The sequence below is a fragment of the Crinia signifera genome, chromosome 4, assembly GCF_055691185.1.
Source record: "Crinia signifera chromosome 4, ASM5569118v1, whole genome shotgun sequence".
Classification (NCBI taxonomy): domain Eukaryota; kingdom Metazoa; phylum Chordata; class Amphibia; order Anura; family Myobatrachidae; genus Crinia; species Crinia signifera.
Window position 1 is genome coordinate 153080023 of NC_139220.1, and position 21350 is coordinate 153101372.

Sequence of the window (21350 nt, forward strand, 5' to 3'; positions counted from 1 at the left end):
CTGCAGTGCGTAGGAGAGGAATTGCGATCTGAACTGCAGTGCGTAGGAGAGGAATTGCGATCTGAACTGCAGTGCGTAGGAGAGGAATTGCGATCTGAACTGCAGTGCGTAGGAGAGGAATTGCGATCTGAACTGCAGTGCGTAGGAGAGAGGAATTGTGACGATCTGCGGTTGGTTAGATGTTTTGACTACTTAGTGAGGCACACACATTGTTAGCGGCATGGAGCATACACACTAGACATATTTTTTAAAGGTATCACACAGGCTTTAGTTTCAGCAGTATGTGCACATTTTGGGCACACTCTGTGCCAGCAATAAGTCCTCACCATATGCAGGCTGACCTAGAAATTGTCATAGTGATTACATACTATGGCATAGCACAGTGATTTTCAACCTTTTTACCTTGTGGCACACCAAATACGATTTCAAAATTGCCAAGGCACACCATGAGATCCCCACAGGTCAAAACACATTGGCCCCCACAGAAAAAAAAAATCTATTGGCCCCATATAAAAAACAAACACACCGGTAGCAAACTAAAATACATTGGCCCTTTACATGAAAAGTAGAGACCAATAAATAGCAGTTGAACTGGTGATTGCTGTAAACTAGTTTGGGCATCTCTAGATCTATGGGCACACCTAAGAACAGCTCAAGGCACACTAGTGTGCCACGGCACAGTGGTTGAAAAACACTGGCATAGCAGTTGCCTATATGATGGCTGCATACTTCAGCTTAGATATGTGGCCTGCTTTACTAAACCAGCTTCCCATGGACACCTAAGTGTATGTGAATGAGATATTTAGATATATAATATATACAATTTTGGTGTGGATCTTATTAAATGTGAAGGGTATAGTGCCCTTGCTGCAGCGCTTAAATGCCGGAAAACAATCTCGCACCCTTCACGGTCTGGTTTCAACAGAATTCACACAAAATAGCTTGCTGCCCTATGACGCAGCAAGCACTCTTGTGCACCAGCAAAACCTTGGGGCTTATAGGGTTAACCCTTCTAACTGCTTAGGGATGCTTTTTCAATAGTAGACCACTATGCTGTAATGGCACAGGAATAGTCACCCAGCCTTTTTACCATGCTCCATTTTCTATGGCTACCATCATACAAACTACTTCTTCTTCTCTTGTAGCATTCCATGAAGTCTCAGTATATCCAAAGAAAGAGCTTCCTTTCTTCATACTCTTCACAGCCGGTTTGTGCTCCTTCACAGCCATGTTGGCTCTCCTCACACACCAGTTCCCAGAGCTCATGGGAGTTTTTGCTAAAGCTGTGAGTATATTTTTCTTCATAGGTACATGTTCTAGTTGGTCAAATATTGCATTTATGCCCCTTTCAGACCGCACCCCCTGGAGGCATCCCCCCCAATGAGGCATCCTCCCCCCACCTGGGCAGCGCAGCGGAGGGAAGGGAATGATCGCGCTGGCGGGCAGGGGGTCCCTGCAGCGTAGCATATGTGAGATCAGCAGCGGGGTCCCTGCAGCAGATGGGAACTAGTAGTTCCCATCCGCTGCAGGGACGGCCAACACTGATCTAACATACACTGCAGGGACCCCTGCCCGCCAGCGCGTTCATTCCCTTCCCACCGCTGCGCTGCCCAGGTAGGAGGGAGCGGGGGGTAGCAGCTTGCTGCTTTCACACAAGAAAACCTGTTTAGACCCGGTTTAATACCGGGTTTATGTGTGGTCTAAAGGGGGCATTAAGCCTGCTTTGACCGGTTTTAAGACCCGTTTAAATACCGGGTCTAAGCAGGTTTTGCGGTGTGAAAGCAGCATTACTTTGTCCCAGACCAGTCATTTAATAAATTTTGTTTAAAATTAAATTTATTTCATTCCCACAATATTTATTTGTAGCAGGAATAGCTTTAGTTTATTTACTAGGGTATAGTCTGTCACCTGGAATATCAAACTATGTAAAAGAGACGTAATTCATACGCAGAGGGTTACTAATAACCTCATAAAGAGCACAATAATTGTCACTTATAACCATAACATATATTATTTATTCATTAATATAACATGCAACATATATTAACAATTCATTTGACATTTTCAAAAGTTGCATCAAGTTGAAGAAAGTGAAACTTTACGGCGCTTCTGCCCAATAGGCAAACCCACATCTATAGATACTTGGAAACCTATGAGCTCCTTTATTCAAAAATCTCCAGAGAGGGATCCCCAAATATTCCTGTCATATGTCAAGTTATATTTCAGCCTATACAAAAGGTGACATGACAGGAACTTCAGAAAGCAAGATGACTAATGAGGCCCAGAATTGAGCGACACCAGAGTCCCCTATGAGTACAGTAGATATCATTTACATTGGCAGAATAGGAAAGGCTTGTCTAACTGAATATTCTGGAACTTGAGATTCTTGAGCACAAGACTATGTTGTATGCACTTGCTCTGGAGCATGTCTCTGAATACATTGCCTGGCAGATTACTGGTGAACTGATGGTAAATGTTTTCTGTTCTTCCTTCACAGTTCCTGAGCACTCTTTTTGCACCTTTAAACTTTGTAATGGAGAAAGTTGAAAGCATACTCCCTTCCAGTTTATGGCACCAACTCACACGGATTTGAGACTCTTGCGGCATTTCAAGATTACCATCATGGCTGCCAACAACAAAGCATGAATTCAAAAAGAACAGTTATCTAAAAAACAAATAGACTGTCTGTTCTCCTATACAAACTGGTTTTGTTGTAAATGGGATAAACATGATGTTCTGGTGAATTATATTTTACCTTCGGGGGACAAGAAAACAAACAAACAAAAAAACAATTCTTTAAAATAAAGTTTTGTACGTGGCAGCATTGTTTCCTGCAGAGGTGGTTTTCATGGTATGAAGTTACTCCTTCCATATTGAAGCTCAATGTAGAGTGAAACTTGGTACCAACCAACTGTATGTAAAAAGTTACTTCACAGAAGTTAAACCACATTTGACAAACTCACATACTGGGGCCATCTGCTGCATCACATGACGGCCTTGCTAGCAGCACCGTACCAAAATAAATGGTTATTCATGAGGACTGATGCGTTTCTCTGTTACACTACTGCCATTTTCTAGTGCGTCTCAGACCACAGAGCAGGACGTTCTCTAAGCCTCTCTTGGTTTTTATGACTTCTATAAACACCAATTCCTACATGCAAAGTATTGTGGTCTTATGGATGATGTGTAGAAAGGGAAAAATAATCTTAATATGTCAATTTTATTCATAGAGTACGTTTCACCAGGAAGGATATTGCAAGTCATTCAACCTCTTAATAACCCAAGAAAGACGTAATAAACACTACTAGTACATATGTGTTGGTTTACTATATTACCACAGCCCCTTCTTCATGACACTACCCAGATTAACGTTGTACAGTATGTAACACTTGTGCTCTGTATCAGGTTGTACACAGAGTGCAATGATACAGCAGCTGTGGCTTTTTCTCACACTAAGGGGGCTATTTTAGTAGAAGTGGTCCCCTGCGGGTTGAAACAGGGGACCGGTTTTTAGCATCTGCACATGTGGAGATATGCACATGTGCAGATGCTTTGTGCGAGCGGGCATGGTGAACTGTATGTTTGCTATCCCGCTTGCACCTAGCGGGGGGCTGGCAGCTGAAGTCAGCAGATGTCAGATGCCCGCCCACTTCCCGCACAGGGCGCTCTGAGATCTGAGACAACACAGAGGTGTCTCAGATCTGTGAGCGCTGGAGAAATCATTTGATGGTTGCCGACCATCGAATGATTTCTCCCCCGCACCCAAGGCTGCGAATGGATGATTATGCAAATCATCCATTCGTAGCTGTGCAGGGGATTGCGAGGGGGGGGATCTGGGGGACCCGCAAGGCTGTAAAATTCACAGCCTTGCCCGGCAATCAGAATAAGATCCTACCCATGATTGCTGATAATTGGCTAACCAAGGGCCAGTTTGCCTTAATATTACACCACAGCCATTTCTTATTTGGGATATTGCAAGGGCTATTTCACCTCTATCCGGTTATGGCCACGCCAGGCTTCTAATCTAAAACATTAGTCCACCAGCCTGATCTGTAACACCATTAAATTCCGCTAAAAACAGGTGCATGTGAAAGGCACTGGTGCCCAGCAAAAGTTGGACAAAGTTTGTCCATCTATTTGCTGTCCGGTGTGTGAAATGTCAGAAAGCAGCCCTGTTTTCCAGCAAAACCTGAACCTCTGAACCTGTGTCTTTTTGTAGAGAATATGTGCTTTTTTAATGCACTTGTGGATAGCCTGATGATAATAATAATAGTAGTAATAAAAATAAAAAAGGCTAGATGAAGACACATCTGTCTTTATAATGAAGTGGTAAAATCTTTTTTTTGTCCTTTCATTATGGGATTAAATACAGATAGTTTTTGTCATGTTTCTGTTTTGAAATACTGATTTCCATAACTATAAGGCAATGAATAGCATATATACTAATTTTTCCATATTTATTTCAAATGACACATCCATGTAACTGCAGTTGTGTGCACAAGAACTATTATCGCTAGCACAAAGTGGTGTTCTGTTACTATTATATTTTGACGGTTATGTTCATAAAATTCTTCAATGAACAAACAACAATGGAAAGTACCAGAATCTCAAACTTTTAATAAATGAAGGCATTCCATTTGTTGCGGGTAAGACTCCATCACAGGGGTGGCCAAACCGGTCCTCGAGATCTACCAACGGTCCACGTTTTCCAGGTTACCTAGCTGGTGCACAGCTGTAGTCATTACTAACTGTCACATTTTAAAACTTTCTGCATTCATTCCTACTGGTAGATCTTGAGGACAGGTTTGGCCACCCCTGCTCCATCACATATCAGTGTCCTTTTTTACAAATTTGTTGTCAGTAAATTCATGCTATAGAGCAGGGGTAGCCAACTCCAGTCCTCGAGAGCTACCAACAGTTCACGTTTTCCAGATCACCTCGCAGATATACAGGTGCACTCATTACTGACTAACACATTTTCAAAGATCCACAGGTGGAGCTAATTACTTTACTTGTGATTCTGTGAGGAGAAACTGTAATTGTTAAGTCACAAACAGGAAGAGAGAAAAACAAACCAGGTGAGTTTGATGATGCAGTGTATTTGTCATTCAAGTCTCCCAGCAACACCACTCTTATGATTGCAGAAAATAAAATACACTTTATAAACAGGAATTGTGTGTTTTTATATTTCCATCCCTACAGTACATTAACAACTTTTGGTTTGTAAATATCCGAAGATTCCCTTACAGGAGACAGAAAAAGCAGGATTCTTGGGAAGATAGAGTTGTAGTTAGCAGTGACAGATGTGTCCTACATCATTGCTATAGTTGCAGCAAAAAGCCCCTCTCGGTACACCAGGTCCTGTGAGACTCTGGGCAGTATTCAATGCTCCCGATTCACCAGGTTTTTTTTTTCGAATCGGGCTGTTTCTCTCTCTGTGATGAATCTTTTCTTACTGAAAATCTGATTCCCCCTATTCAATGTTCACTGTTCGCCGAAAGCGAACAGTGAATGCCGGCCAGTTCTCCGTTTCATGCTCGCTGCAATTCGCTGGTGTATTTCAATGGGGTCTTCACTGATTCGCCGAGAGTATATTCGATGCTAGGATGGAGAACTGATTTTTGCCATGATTCGCTGTTTTGCATTCAACTTTTTTTTAAAGGTGAATTGAAATGTGTTCTTTTAAAATACAGGTTTTTGTTTTTTTGGTGTCAAAAAATCAGTAATTTATTTTGTGAAGGGGCATGCTATTTCGATATATATTTTTTTCTTTTTACACGATGTCATGGGGGCGGGGAGCTGCTCATTAGATATTCACTGCACACTGCACCGATCAGAATAAGGGCCTCTATGAGGACACCTGGAAAACTTAACTGTTGGTAGATCCCGAGGGCTGGCGTTGGCTACTCCTGTTCTATGCTTCCATAATTGGCTTGGATTATTACCTGCACTACAGGGTACTGGGTGAAAGAAAGTGAGATTAGCCTCTGCTGTTACCCACCACACAAGTTTAAAGGTGCCCATACGCTAGTAAGATTTGGTACTTGTTTCCTAGCACGGCACCCATTGCATCGAATACCATAAGACTAAATATGGTATACAATGGGATGCGATATTGTACAATAAAATATCATATCGCATCATATGCCATACAATGGCATAAAATGCGATGGTATACAATTTTTTATTGTACAACCACCCTGATGGGTCTTTACAATGTTGAATTCCAGAACCCCCCCCATTGTCAACGCCACCCTCAGGATCACTGCCAACCCGAAGCGTGGCGAGCGGCGGCGGTACGCGTCCTCTGACCTTTTTGATACCCCCACTATCCACTACCCTCTCTATCCACGTTGGCGTGGAATTGATTTTAGATAGTGTGTCGAGCGCAGCGAGCCACTGAGCCCGAAGCGTGGCGAGCGCAATACACGTGACTAGCGCAATACACACTTCAGGCTCGGTGACTCGCTGCGCTCGCCACACTATCTAAAATCAACTCCACGCCGACGTGGATAGTGGGGGTATGAAAAGGTCGGAGGACGCGTACCGCCGCCCCTCACGGGCTCACTGCGCTCGCCACACTTCGGGTTGGCGTCGATCCTGGGGGTGGCGTTGACAATGGGGGGCATTTAACATTGTAAGGACCCATCAGGGTGCTTGTACAATAAAAAAACGTATTGCATCGTATGCTCCTATATGGCATGCGATGCGATCGCATAAGATGAAAATCTTGAGCGTCGTGCTAGGAAACAAGTACCTAAGATTTACAAAAACAGAAAAATAGAAAAGTCCCAAGGCGCAACCGATCCTTGCAGCCTCACTTTCAAATGGAGGACCACCCAGTAATCCTCACTCGCCAACTCTCCAGAACAAATAAGAAAGTGCAGGCGCTTGACTTGTATGCTCCGTGATGTGATTTTTTCTCACGTGAAAAATAGATAAAGAAGAAAAAATGTGTATCAGTGACACAATCTCTATAATTTATAAACTTCTTGGGGTACCCTGCACCCAGGGAAGAAACTCGTACCGAAACTCACTCTGAAGTGGAGTGGGACAGGTGTGTAGCGGTTTCTTTATAGGTTCACCACAGTGATGGATAAAAGATATGTACCAAAATTGGAAGTCAATAGGCTCAAATGCATACCATACTCACTGAAATTTCAGGAGTTTCCAAACATATAAAGGTATCTTTACACTCAAATGCCAGAATAATCGTCAGGCAATCAAAGTCGCAGGAAAGAAAAAAGGTACTGCGTACCGTACTCACTGGGGATGTATGCAAGATACACCTATCAAGGTATCTTTGTGGGGTCAGTCAGGTTAGCACTCCTCTTCCAATCAACTCCCCCAGGCAGATGGTATGCCAAAAAAACACAGAGGGGATGACCGGTCTTAGTTCAAGGATTTATTGCTGTACAGTGGCCCAATGGCCTAAAGCCACAAAATACAGAAAACAAGAATAAAATACAATAAAAACAGAAACTCACTTATCTTCCAACATGTTTCGACGGTCCCAGCCGCCTTTCTCAAGGATAGATAGTGAGTGAATCAGACAGGGTATATATAGCAGTATGGAGTAACTATTTCCGGTTCAGTGTCATTATCTCCAACAGGGCTTATAGCTTAAAGTAAGCCAACAGATAAATAGATCAGTCTGTAGCTTGATAGGCGGATAAGCACAGAATTTACTGGCCATAAGAATTGAGGATTACTCAGCCTGTTATGCCCAAATGTAGCTCCGGCGTCCGAGTAACTTACTTCCGGGACGTGACACGCACGTCCGGGCCATGGAACGCATATCCGGAAGTCAGGTGTTCGTTAATGACGCGCATCAGGCTCGCTGTAGATGAAGCTCATGTGCCTGTACTAGCTACTTCCGGGACGTGGAACGCACGCCCGGAAGTTCGATAGCCGCTCAGTGACCCGCATATGCGTGTCGCTGTATTACAATGTGGTCTACATCCCCTGGTCATATATAAAATAGATGTCAGGTGACATATATATAAGGGGGCTTGTGTAGTACCGATTCTGTATCAAAGAATTCTTAATGGGTAGTGTTAAGTGGTGCCGCTGAATATCGGTATGCGTGCACCCACAAAATATATCCTCCCTGTTTTGCAGCACTGAATGGTTCCATAGTTCCTCCATTTACAAAAGTTTGTTTAAAAAACATATATAATTATATTTACATTTGAAACACCAAACCCACAAAATAGCAGCTATTTATATTAAACAAGCAGCAGTTATTATTGATAAGCAGCAATATGACTGGATGAATCCATCCATTGTATGATGTATATACAAAACAATGATATTTAGCAGCAAAATGGGGGTTAAAAACAATAGCAGCAATCTTTAGCAGCAAATTAGGTGTACAAATAAATATATAAAACCAAGTAATCTTTAAAACAGTATATTCTCATAAAAACCATTTTAACTCAAATTCGTGATTAAGACCATGCGGGGTCAGAGTGGACAGATTAAATATCCATCGCATCTCTGTTTGGGCAAGTCTGATGTCCCTATTGTTATGCCGCCAATTGCATTTGACTGCCTCAAGTCCCCAAAATCCAGTGATAGACTTGACTGAGCTATTATGCACTTCTAAAAAATGCAAGGAAAATGGATGTTCTTTGAAACCTTTCTTAATGTTACGTACATATTCAGCGGCACCACTTAACACTACCCATTAAGAATTCTTTGATACAGAATTGGTACTACACAAGCCCCCTTATATATATGTCACCTGACATCTATTTTATATATGACCAGGGGATGTAGACCACATTGTAATACAGCGACACGCATATGCGGGTCACTGAGCGGCTATCGAACTTCCGGGCGTGCGTTCCACGTCCCGGAAGTAGCTAGTACAGGCACATGAGCTTCATCTACAGCGAGCCTGATGCGCGTCATTAACGAACACCTGACTTCCGGATATGCGTTCCATGGCCCGGACGTGCGTGTCACGTCCCGGAAGTAAGTTACTCGGACGCCGGAGCTACATTTGGGCATAACAGGCTGAGTAATCCTCAATTCTTATGGCCAGTAAATTCTGTGCTTATCCGCCTATCAAGCTACAGACTGATCTATTTATCTGTTGGCTTACTTTAAGCTATAAGCCCTGTTGGAGATAATGACACTGAACCGGAAATAGTTACTCCATACTGCTATATATACCCTGTCTGATTCACTCACTATCTATCCTTGAGAAAGGCGGCTGGGACCGTCGAAACATGTTGGAAGATAAGTGAGTTTCTGTTTTTATTGTATTTTATTCTTGTTTTCTGTATTTTGTGGCTTTAGGCCATTGGGCCACTGTACAGCAATAAATCCTTGAACTAAGACCGGTCATCCCCTCTGTGTTTTTTTGGCATACCATCTGCCTGGGGGAGTTGATTGGAAGAGGAGTGCTAACCTGACTGACCCCACAAAGATACCTTGATAGGTGTATCTTGCATACATCCCCAGTGAGTACGGTACGCAGTACCTTTTTTCTTTCCTGCGACTTTGATTGCCTGACGATTATTCTGGCATTTGAGTGTAAAGATACCTTTATATGTTTGGAAACTCCTGAAATTTCAGTGAGTATGGTATGCATTTGAGCCTATTGACTTCCAATTTTGGTACATATCTTTTATCCATCACTGTGGTGAACCTATAAAGAAACCGCTACACACCTGTCCCACTTCACTTCAGAGTGAGTTTCGGTACGAGTTTCTTCCCTGGGTGCAGGGTACCCCAAGAAGTTTATAAATTATAGAGATTGTGTCACTGATACACATTTTTTCTTCTTTATCTATTTTTCACGTGAGAAAAAATCACATCACGGAGCATACAAGTCAAGCGCCTGCACTTTCTTATTTGTTCTGGAAAGTACCTAAGATTTATCTTCAGATCTGGCTGTTTGGAACAAAAACATGGTTATGGATGAGTGACAGTTTGTCAGTTTTCCAGCATTTCCAAGCAAATGGTCAACTGTCATTTGCTCTCATCCATAACCATGTGTTTGTTCCAACCAGACAGATCTGCAGATAAATCTGCGTGTTTATGGCCACCTTTAGTGTGGCTCTCTGTACCCCTATCAATCATTACCAACTGTCTCCAATTTAGAATGTCTACACGTCACTCTGTAACTCCACTTTTTATGAGCGTGTCCATTTCTCTCTACCTTTGCATGCCTCTTCTGTGTCTGTATGTGTGTGATGGTGCTGCTTGTGCATCCCTTATTTTATCTCCAAAAGTAAGCAAATGTAAGGTATTAGAAAAGGGGCAGATAACTAGTGATTTTTTAAAATATGATTTACATTTTGATATATCAGGTAGTGTGAATAAAATCTTTGGAAGCAAAATATAAAGTGTATGCTAAAGGATGCTATTTACTACGCTGTTCTCCACCAGACATGGTCCACAAAAGCATACCACACAAAATTAAATTCCTTATAGAGTACTTTCATTTACTGTAAATTATACATTTTATAGTTTATAACACCACAAATATATATATATATATATATATATATATCTCCATATGATTGTTGCCACTAGAAGAATTAATTTACAATATAACTTAATATAATTTAACAGTATTTAATGAAACAACAAACGTTTCCAAACCATGTTGATTTGTTTGAGGATTATTTTTGTGTTACTTGGTACAACTCTTCCTTTTCTAAAGACAATGTCCACAATTGACCCTATGTTTTCTCTTTGCCCACATCTTTTTCTACTTTACATGTGTGCACATCAATTGATTCGAGACAGTCTTTGCATTGGACTGCGCAACACCAATGAAATTTACATTCGCATTGTACCATTTTGCTAATGCGAGCAGTGTCATATCCTCTTCCACAACACATCACCTCACAGCTGTCCATGCCACGTGATGACTGACTGCAGGTTCTACCTGCTGTTCCAAATGAACCTGAAAACAAAATGAAGAATAGATGTTACTCTGCCGTGATGGTCTATAGTCAGCATATATACAAGGACATAATGTCAAATATAAATCATATTATTGCTAGATGCATTTTACATAGCTTTCATATATTCTTACAACATTTATTGCCATTATAATAATTTATAAATGTTTTCTATTTCTCAAAAACAACAAATTGAACAAGAAAACCTTTGTTGTTGGAATAGGGACTATCACACTTAACATTCCTGGAAAGTTCCAATTCCTTAACTGGAACCGTAACCATTTATCAAGGTATCTACTGTGTTTGCTGGGACTTGTAGTTCCACATCAAAATCCAATCACTTAATAATCTTATTTTACACAAAAATATCAGCCTGGTGCCCACTGCCCTGGGGCACCAGGGACAGCCCCAGGCTTCAGCCCAGGCTAGGGATATCCTGGAGGGGGTGTCCCCACTCCCCCAGCCTGGGCTGACCAGCCACGGGGATGAATGCTTTGGCTGGGGGAGCTTGTATAAAAAGTCTCCCTGGCTGTGGCATTACCCTGCTGGCAGTTTAGACCCGGTGCCGTTTGTCAAAATACGGGGGACTCCTATTCATTTTTTCCCCTGTATTTTGGGAACCAGGACCGGCCCATAAGCCTGGTGCAGGTTTTAGAAATCCCGGGGTACCCCGCTTTTTTGTCCCCCTAAATTTCTATAACCAGGACTAGTTCAATGAGCCCGTGCTGGTTATTGCCATTGATTCATTTATTTGTATTTATTTACACTGGGCAGCATTGCATGGATCTGACTTATCCATACAATACTGCACTTTGTACGTATTTGGCGGCTGTAAATATGGCCGCCAAATATTAATGGATATGATTGGCTGCGACACCAGAAAATACGTATGAGGAGAATACGTAGATTAGTAAATTTGTTGTATACTCCATTGGTATTTTCAGGTTGTATACAGCAGATCCCGTTTGCCCATCTTAGTAAATTTCCCTTATCCACTTCAGCTACCTTAAAGGCTAGAGAGACACTTACCTGTCTATTAAAATATCAGTAAACCAGAGGGGAGTTTAGTAAGTACTGGTTCCTTTTTTAGAAAGAAAAAAACATTGAATAGACTATTACATAATTGTTTGGACTACTTTATTTTTTGTTGTTGCAAATTTTATATATGTATTAATTATAAAAATAATATTTTATTTATATAAAGCTCTTTCTCCAAAAGGAATGAAGGCGCTTTAAGTGCATAAAAAAAACATAGCACATGGTACAAAACATTACATTATACATTAATAAAAAATGAATCTTAGAGTTCACAATAAGCATGCAGTAGTGTACAGTTGGAGCAGACATTTTGGTAATAACGCCCATGGGTTGAATATTCCACCCACCAAAAGGTACCAATTGATGGAGCTGTGTTGGGTGCACTACATAAGATTACCTGGGGGTCGGGGGTAGGTTCTTCCCAGAAGAAATTACATTACATAAGTGGTATCAGCGTCCTAACAGGGATCTGTATTTTTCATCCCATTTGTTTCTAATAAAGCCACCCGTTTCTATATTTTATATATTGAAGAAATTCTGTATTCTCTAACATCACTAAACAAATACACAGGCAGGGGTGAATGTAGGGGTCAGGTCACCCATAGGTACAACATTATTCGTTTCCTCCTATATGTTTGGCAGCAAGAGGGTGAGCTACACAACATAAGACAGGTGGTTTTATTTTATGGCTGATTGGTGTAAATGCAGTATACTGTATTACTGAGAGAGAGAGAGACAGAGAGAGAGAGAGAGAGAGACAGAGAGAGAGAGAGAAAGAGAGAGATAGAGAGAGAGAAATATCCTTTAAAGCCTCTAATAGCTAAGCAATAACTGTTGACACATTAATCATTGCCTGACGCACAACTCTTCTATCTTCTACCCTTGCTGTAGAAGGACATTCTGTGGTGAAGCAATCTGCTAGACATCAATTACTATAAACAGACTTGGTCGTAAAATGACTCATCATTCCAAAACGGTAAAATGATGGTAGATTTCATCTTAAACTCTGTGGAGGGCTACGAAAAAGTTGGCAACACTGAACGCAGTGGATGAGGTCTGTGTCCCTTAAATGTTCTTCATTCACATCATTACATTTGCTTTAAATTCAACACCTTATGAATATTGCTAAATGATTTATACTGGAAAAATTGCACAAGTGTTAAGCGCTTTCAATTTGAAAAATATTATAGCAGTTTATGAAAGGTGTTTGAAAAGGTGACATTTTAAATCTATCTGGGGATTCTACTGAGTTAATAAACTACGTGTCATTAATATAGGAAGAATTTTAAAATTTTTAAAATGTGAGAAAAAGAGATGTTTTCATGGTTCGCTGTCTTGATGCATTATTACCTCTGACTAAAGGTATTTGCGGATTTAATGAGAAACAAGTAACTGTTCCACAGCTTTACTTTCACTGCTCATATAATAAAATTACCTTTATAATTTTCGAAGCCCATATTTATTTTGTACTTATGACCAATTGACCTATTGCCTGTATGCATAAGTCAAAAAGGAATTGCGCACAATTAAATGTAAACACCCAAATAGTAATGTTTATCGACTTATAACCAGTAAATAGGTGAAAATGAGGAAGGACTGCATGATGTTATGTAGGCTCCTCCCTGGGGCCATATAACCTGTCTGGACTAGCCTGCTGGAAAGTTTTACTTTGAATAAATACATTTATTGATTAGTGTGTGGAACCATGAGATTGACTGGAGCAACTTTTAACTTCTGAAATAGCTATTTGCAAATATATGTAATAAAGACGTCTGTTTTAACTATGCTCTTAAATGCAATTCCTACATTGAATCCTATTTGATGGCTGGAGGTATAAACCTGTTACTGCATATACAAAATATGCATTGATCTATAACAGCATGTATCATATGCAGCCACCAGTGTTACAGTATAGCAAAGATACACAACTTGGGTCTAAACCTCATCAGCTTTATCCTCATAGCAGAATGCTATGGAAAGCCGTCCACTCCAGCGGTCATCTGCTGGTAATACAAGCAGATGAGCATCTGGGCCAACAATGATGCAGTAGCATGCCTCAGCGCTCACTGCTCATCACTGCCCCGTACACACTAGGCAGATATCGAGCTGAAAGCAGCTTGTAGCTCAGTCGCCCAGTGTGTTTGGGACTTTAGGAACCTTCTGGGGGATATCATTATTGAGCATACACACTAGCGTTATTGAGCATACCCTCAGTCAGATGTACATGCAGGTTAATTTTGCCTATGTCACCAGTGACTTGCATGAGTAGCAGGTGACGTATCGGTAACTAATATTGTTCAGAGTGTTCGCACTACCTAGTTACCTGGCCCCCACTGAACATGCAGTTGATGACGATATAGACAAAATGTAACTGTTCAGGCAACAAGTAACAAATGTCCATACACACTAGACAATATGCTCTGTAATATCGTTAACGTTATAGGCATATTGCTTAAAAATATCTTATAGTGCTAACACACACATTTACTGCACCACTTAACACTAATCGTAAAACCATCTGTAAGGCAATACAACAATAACTCTCTCACTGCCAATTTGCCGAACCTTTAAATCTTTTTACATCTGCCTCAAAATCTATTTCTTCTTAATAGTCTACGCCAGCGGTTCTCAAACTGTGGGTCCTGACCCCAAAGTGGCTCCCTACCACCTCAGCATGTGGTCACGCATCCATGTTTCTGACCATCAGACTAATGTGTTTGTTGAGGGGGGACAGGGGATAACTCATCAAGTAAACACCCTCTGCTTCCCTCTTCTATCCCCCTTTTCCATTCCCTCTTTACCCACTGCCTCCCTGTCACAAAAGCGGTCAAATCACTTTACTGACCACACATGTTGCGGCCATTCTGTGGTAACTTGCTGGGGTCCTGTAATAATACTTATTGTCTAACAGGGTGCCAGAGCAAATAGTTTGAGAACCCTTGGTCTACGCTATTGCCAATTAACCATACACTATCTGCGTTTTCTACAAACTACATTCCCAGACCTGCTTTGTGTTTTAGTAGCTCATATTATCTCAGTATTTGCCCTCTACATCTAGAAAATGAGCAGATTGATGGCAGTGCTTCTTTTGTCCAAATTGTTATTGACTGAATAAATGTTGCTCACAATATACAATAATTGGCAGATATCTGAATAAACGTAATAGGGAACAGAAGATACAACAAGAAAGCATAACTTGTGTAGCAGAGTATGTGCACAAACATCGGGAGATCCAAAAGCACAATTTCAAGAAGACACAAAATGCTGTCTCACAGGACACTGTCCAAGTCAGGATACATTTCTGTGACAAGCATACCATTTGGAGGAGCTAATGGGTCTTAGCTCCTCCAAATGGAAAATTTACAGGAAGACAATTGACAATTGGCTTTGGAGTGCCCTGTTATTTCCAGTGCCTCTATTCTTTGTGTAATAGGAATGCACTGTCAGCAAATACTATCCTTTATTACTCCAAAATGTCTGTGTGGATTCAGCAGTAGTGACGTTTCTCACCCATGTAAGTGCGAAGCTGACGAGGGTACATTCTGGCATTATGGGTCTAACCTCTAGTTTTCTCTTTTTGGAAATGAGTATTTGGAGTGGAGTCTTCCACCAGGATACTTGTGCAGTGTTTACCTCTATGGTCTGCATATTGGGCATAATCAATGAGGATATGTTAGACCAATTCAATAATCAATACATTATTAATATATTCAGTTTGGCTAAAGAATGTATAGACCATACTTGAAAGACCTCTACTGCTCCAGTATTAACCATACTTTTTTGTATTTCTTTGTATTGTTTTTAATACTATTTATTTATTTACAGTTTCCTATATAGTGCAGCAGATTCCGTTGCGCTTTACAAATGTTGACACTGAAAGAACAAACTAGGTAAAAGAGACAGACAGAGGTTGGAGGTCCCTGCTGCAAGCTTACAATCTATAGAATACTATGCAAAATCTCAATAAAAGCAATTGTGTGGAGGTACAAAATAGTTCCCATCATTTTAAAATAATATAACAATAATAATAAAAGATCACCAGAGTGTCATAAAAACAAAAATTATCCCTGCCACAGCCTCTGTAGTGTTAAAACGCATTTTTACAGACTCACAAATGCTTTTCTAGGTATTGTATTTTATTTTTATTAAATAGGGCTTTAATTTTACACCAGTACAGTGGAGAATATTGGTACAGTATCCCTTATCCAAAATGCCAGACCAGAAGCATTTTGTATAGTGGATTATTCTGTATTTTAGAATATTTTTATATTTGAATGAGGTATCTTGCATTTATGTTGTATACGCACATCAAAACGCATGAAATACACACAAATATATTATATTTTGTGCATGAAACAAGGTTTTGAAAATGGAATGAGGTTTGTGTATTATCTCAGGCACTGAATTTCAATGCCAAGCAATCATTTTCTTGCACATATTTAGTGCCAGTTACATATCATTTCCCCATTAGTGCCAGTTACATATCATTTCCCCATTAGTGCCAGTTACATATCATTTCCCCATTAGTGCCAGTTACATATCATTTCCCCAGTAGTGCCAGTTAAATATCATGTCCCCAGTAGTGCTAGTCACATATCATTTTCCCAGTAGTAGATTTCAACCTGGGGGTAATATCTAAATAACAACTTGATCCACTATCAATCCTATTAACCTCTACGTATGTACCCAAATAATCGACACAATTAGTGTCTACCCCCATAATAACCTAGTACAGACACTAGGAGTCAGTAGGACCCGTACCCCACCTATACTGACAGATTACCTTCATGTACCCTAGATAGAGTCAGGGGAGATAACACACGTTGCCCTACCGGACATTTATCATCCACCATGACCATCACCAGTTATTATCCTACCTCTTCTGACCGCCCGACATTTCAGACTATCTATAATACTTACGGTCGACACAACCCATGTCATCAGTCGACACAACCCATGTCATCCCCCATGACCATCATCATGACCATCATCAGCTATTAACCTGCTTCTACATACTGCCCAATAATATAGATCATCTATCCATTTTATATACGGTCGACACAACCCATGTCAACCACTCCCCACCTGGAATGAATACATGGAGCCACCAAATCACTCAGCAATTCTAACTCAGTGCAAAATAGACCAACAGGATCTCTGCACACCATGGACATTCACCTTTTCGCCTATCAATATCAACAATCGGGTCCCATCCTCTGATGGACAGCTACTCGGACCATTGGACGCCCTCCTCCAAGGGGCGTGCCCCGTGGACACCCTTTATAGGGCAACACATCAGTACAGAACAGGCATCCTTGAAAAAGACCCCAGCGGGGTTGAAACGCGTTGGACAGCACCGTATTACACCAAGCAGTCTCCAGAAGTCTCCTCCCCACCGGGAGTGCAGCCCGTGTTACTCCAGGGACTCCAAGCACCCGGCGAACGCAAGCCAGCGGGACCCGGAAGTGCTTCGGTCTCTGTTGAAGCGACGCGGTATCTACACGGCTGTGCAGACACCAGCAGGATACAGTTCAGCACCAGCAACGCAACGTGGGACGGAAGGACTGAGGACATCAGCGGGTATCAGGTAAGTGTTAGGTGCACCGCTGGGAAACTCAAAGAGGACGCTCTTATTCTGAGCGACACCTGGACACTTATCCTGACCCTTTGTGGAAATACTCTACCATCCAGCAACAGCAGAGCTGAGAACTGTTCACTGTTATCCCCACAGCAACATTCTCCTCAGAGCACACGGACTGCGTTCACCGCAGGAGGTCAAGCAGTGTGTGTTCTGATTCCAGCCCCCCTCCGTGACTTTTGGACTTAGGCTATTTCAGCCACCACCAGCCCTCCTGCATCCCTCCAAGAGGGCCCCCTTCCCCTCTGTTTATACCCCACATGCTTGTATGTCATTAATACACCCATGTTATGTAGTGTAATAAACACCTTTATCTTATAACATTTTTGTCACATTGTCCATGTTACAAAATACACCCAGTCTCCACTGGTCACACCATCTTACATCACCCCATCAGCTAGCTGCTGACAGCAATTTAAAGCCTGAGCGCTGGTCATCTCCTGTTTATATTTCCCCAGTAGTGCCAGTCACATATTATTTTACCAGTAGTGCCAGTTACAGATGTCCCCAGTTGGAGACTATGGTTTTCGGAATAATTTGGATAACGGATATTTGGCTAAGGGGTACCCAACCTGTATTCCCATAGATATAATGGAATAACATATTTTTTCACCAGGTCACTCACTATTGGGGATTATTCAGACCTAATTGGATGACTTCTATTTTGAAGAGCCCTGCAATCAGGTGATCTCCGCCCAGCCGGAGTGAATTCCTGCCCTGTGCAAGGCTTTCGAAAATGATGCAGATCGGCGTATAGCTGCTTATTCATTCGCTCACTTACCATCTAATGATGTTTTCCAGTGTGTGCAGTCTGTGTGTGGACTTACTTGGCAAATGCAATAGAAACGCGCTGATCGGGCCAGAGCTGACATCACACGACTTCCCTACAAATACTTGTGAACGCCTGTATTTTTCCTAACACTCCAAGAAAATGGATGGTTACCACCCCCATACGCCTGCTTCATGTCAATCAACTTGCATATGGCCTGTGGTAAAAGTAAAGTAGAAAGATTTTCTTGCAGGATGGTCTCTCGCTTGCATACTACGATACGGATACATGCGCAGTTGTTTGATTATGGTCCAACCTGTGAATTTGCAGCCATGTGATCAGGTCTGAATAACCCCAATTGTGCCCAGGATGGCTTTCAAAGCACCATACAGGTCTCTCCAATCTTTCCCCAGATTATGACTGGTGGAAGACCAGCAATCATCTGCATGGAAAAGTACTCAGAGAAGGAATGCCTGCTTCAGAATCTTTACTGGCACTGCCAACTGAGCACATTTCATCATGCAGAGGTGGGGCCACCAGTACTGGGAAGTAAAGCACTTTTTGATGCTCCAAATGACTAGACAGACTGCAGGGTAAATGCACAGAGCATCCAATGAAATTTGTGGTGGACGATGACAACCCCACAGCACTGCGCTGTGTGCAACAGCACCACTCACACACACACACACACGTAATCACAGCTCTGACAATAGTTATACAGTTTTTATAATTTATACATTTATCCCTGTATCTCACATTTTCTACACCCAGCCTACAGCTACTCATATCTTTAGGAAATGAGAGAGTTGGTGCCCATTACCAGGTTTTTACATTGCCCTGTGATGGCCTCACTCATGGAGCATAAGATGTTATGCCGAGGATGTGGGGCCATTAACCTGCTGAAAGAACACTACTGCCTCGAGTTTTATCAGGATGTTCTGAAGGGTAGGGGAGACTGTACAAGCTACATTATGCTTGTCTAGAGCGTACAAAGGATGATGTGGGGTGGTGACACCGCAACAGTGATGCTGGCATTTCCAGGCAACCTGCAAGACAAAGGCAGGGAGTGTAGGGCTGCAACTGAACCACCTCCAATGCCCAGTGCCATCACTCCCTTAGTTATGGCTCTGCACACCACCCATGGGCAGCATTTGTGATGGTAAAGACACTTTTTGCGCAATGCTGTCTGTGTTTTGCAGTCTAAGTTTCATATTTATTTTCTGTTACCCACTTTCACTGATTCAGAGTTGTGCGCCATTGATTTTTTATGCGACTGAGTAATTATCAGCAGACTGTGCCTATGCTGCGAATGGACTGCGAATGTGTAAAGTTGCCCTTGCAATTCTGCTCGCAGTGAGGATTTCACTGAAGAATGATGGAAGTGACCAGTATTACCGTCTTTGCCATTTTTTTGGGCATGTATAAATCGTTAGCAGCGAACGGTAACATAGATCAAATGGCTCCTGCGTCTCTACTGAGAGTCTGGCAGATATGGGGTTACCCTAACAAATCAATATTCCTCTGTATTGCTTACGTATGTGTATGCCGTTGCCAATGAGTTTGTGATCACACTGGAGGGCATGTCTTCTTTTCTAGGTGACGGCTTCACTTGCTATGGTTATCAATTCTGTAGCCTGAAAAATCGCAAATGCATTTCTGGACAAATCTAAAATCATTATTTAAGTCAATATTCAGGAAAAGGTCAAAAGTTGTCATTTTAGTCCAGTGTGGAAGGCTCATAATTCTACTTTCCTAAAGCTAAGCATAATGGTCTAGATTCTAGAATAACTAACATGTGGTAAGCTACAAGCTGAATCCATTTAGATCATCCTTTTCTTTTAATTAATGGTAAGAACTCCGCCATTAAATAAATCATTGTTGCATCTGACCCTTCAGAGGTGCAACATGAACTTAAGCTGCTATTATATAGTTCCGTGAAATCACATATGGATAATCATAGATTAATGCAATAGCTGGATGGAGACTCATGTAAGCATAGTTCTTTTTTGCCTCTATATTCATAATACATTTTTCACAGGGTGTATTATTTTAAACTGGCCCAGCAGAATACACAGGAAATGAGAAGTAGACCTGTCTGGAAAGAAATACTGCATTAAAATACAATGGTAAAGCAATGCTTTGGTGGACTGGGAGTGTTCTCCTGCAAACATTCAACTATTAGTAACTGGGAAAATATTAGGCCATTTTCAGAATAAAAAGCTCTGATTTGTATTGGGCGTTACAACACTAACCTCTATAATACAGTAATCTTATACACTTTATAGCACAATGTCTTAAGACATGTTATTAGTGACCACTGAAACAAATGAGTTACATGCACATAATATAATTAAAAGGAAAGGGGATGTGAAACTTGTTTATAAAAACATTGATTTATACTGGTTGCAAGTAAACTACAAGTCTGATACTATGGGGGAAATTTACTAAGAAGAATTCGTGAAAAAAAATTGTATTTTCATAGGAAAATACAATTTTTTGGGGGCGTATTCATATTGATGGGACATTCGTATTTACAAATACGAATGAATACTCCATCGATAGAATACGACAGGAATCACCATTCAAAAGAATGGTGATTCCTGATTTACTAAGCGGCCATATTGAAAATACATCCGCTAATTGGCGTAAAATGGCTGCGAATGGCCGGGCAAATACGCCAGGAAAATACACTTTATTTTCCTGTCTAATTTGGTAGAAGCCTGCACGGATCAGTCAGACCTGTGCAGGCTTCAGTGTAAAAAAAATTGTAAAATAAATAAAAAAAACAGTGTGGGGTCCCCCCCACAGCCATAACCAGCACCAGGCTGAAAGAGCCGGGGCTGGTAATAAAACAAAATCAGGAAACCCAGGAAATAGGGGTTCCCTGATTTTCTAAAACCAGCCCCAGGCTCCAGGGCCGGTTCCCAAAAACGGGGGACAAAATGAGTAGGGGTCCCCTGTATTTTAAGAACCAGCCCCAGGC

At 41.4% G+C, this 21350-nt stretch overlaps 2 protein-coding genes across 7 annotated transcripts in view; one reads left to right on the plus strand and one right to left on the minus strand.

Annotated features, from left to right (window-relative positions):
• Positions 1 to 3037, plus strand: part of ST7 (suppression of tumorigenicity 7) — a 100217-nt gene extending 97180 nt beyond the window's left edge. For all 6 annotated transcript variants that reach the window (XM_083182799.1, XM_083182800.1, XM_083182796.1 and 3 more), the window contains exons 14-15: positions 1146 to 1285; positions 2498 to 3037. In XM_083182799.1, the coding sequence (XP_083038925.1) occupies positions 1146 to 1285; positions 2498 to 2593 (236 nt within the window). In that variant the 3' untranslated portion in view covers positions 2594 to 3037. The remainder of the gene's footprint in view (positions 1 to 1145; positions 1286 to 2497) is intronic.
• Positions 3038 to 9913: 6876 nt separating this feature from the next.
• Positions 9914 to 21350, minus strand: part of WNT2 (Wnt family member 2) — an 86968-nt gene continuing 75531 nt past the window's right edge. The window contains exon 5 of the mRNA XM_083182803.1: positions 9914 to 10924. Coding sequence (XP_083038929.1) covers positions 10698 to 10924 — 227 coding nt within the window. The 3' untranslated portion in view covers positions 9914 to 10697. The remainder of the gene's footprint in view (positions 10925 to 21350) is intronic.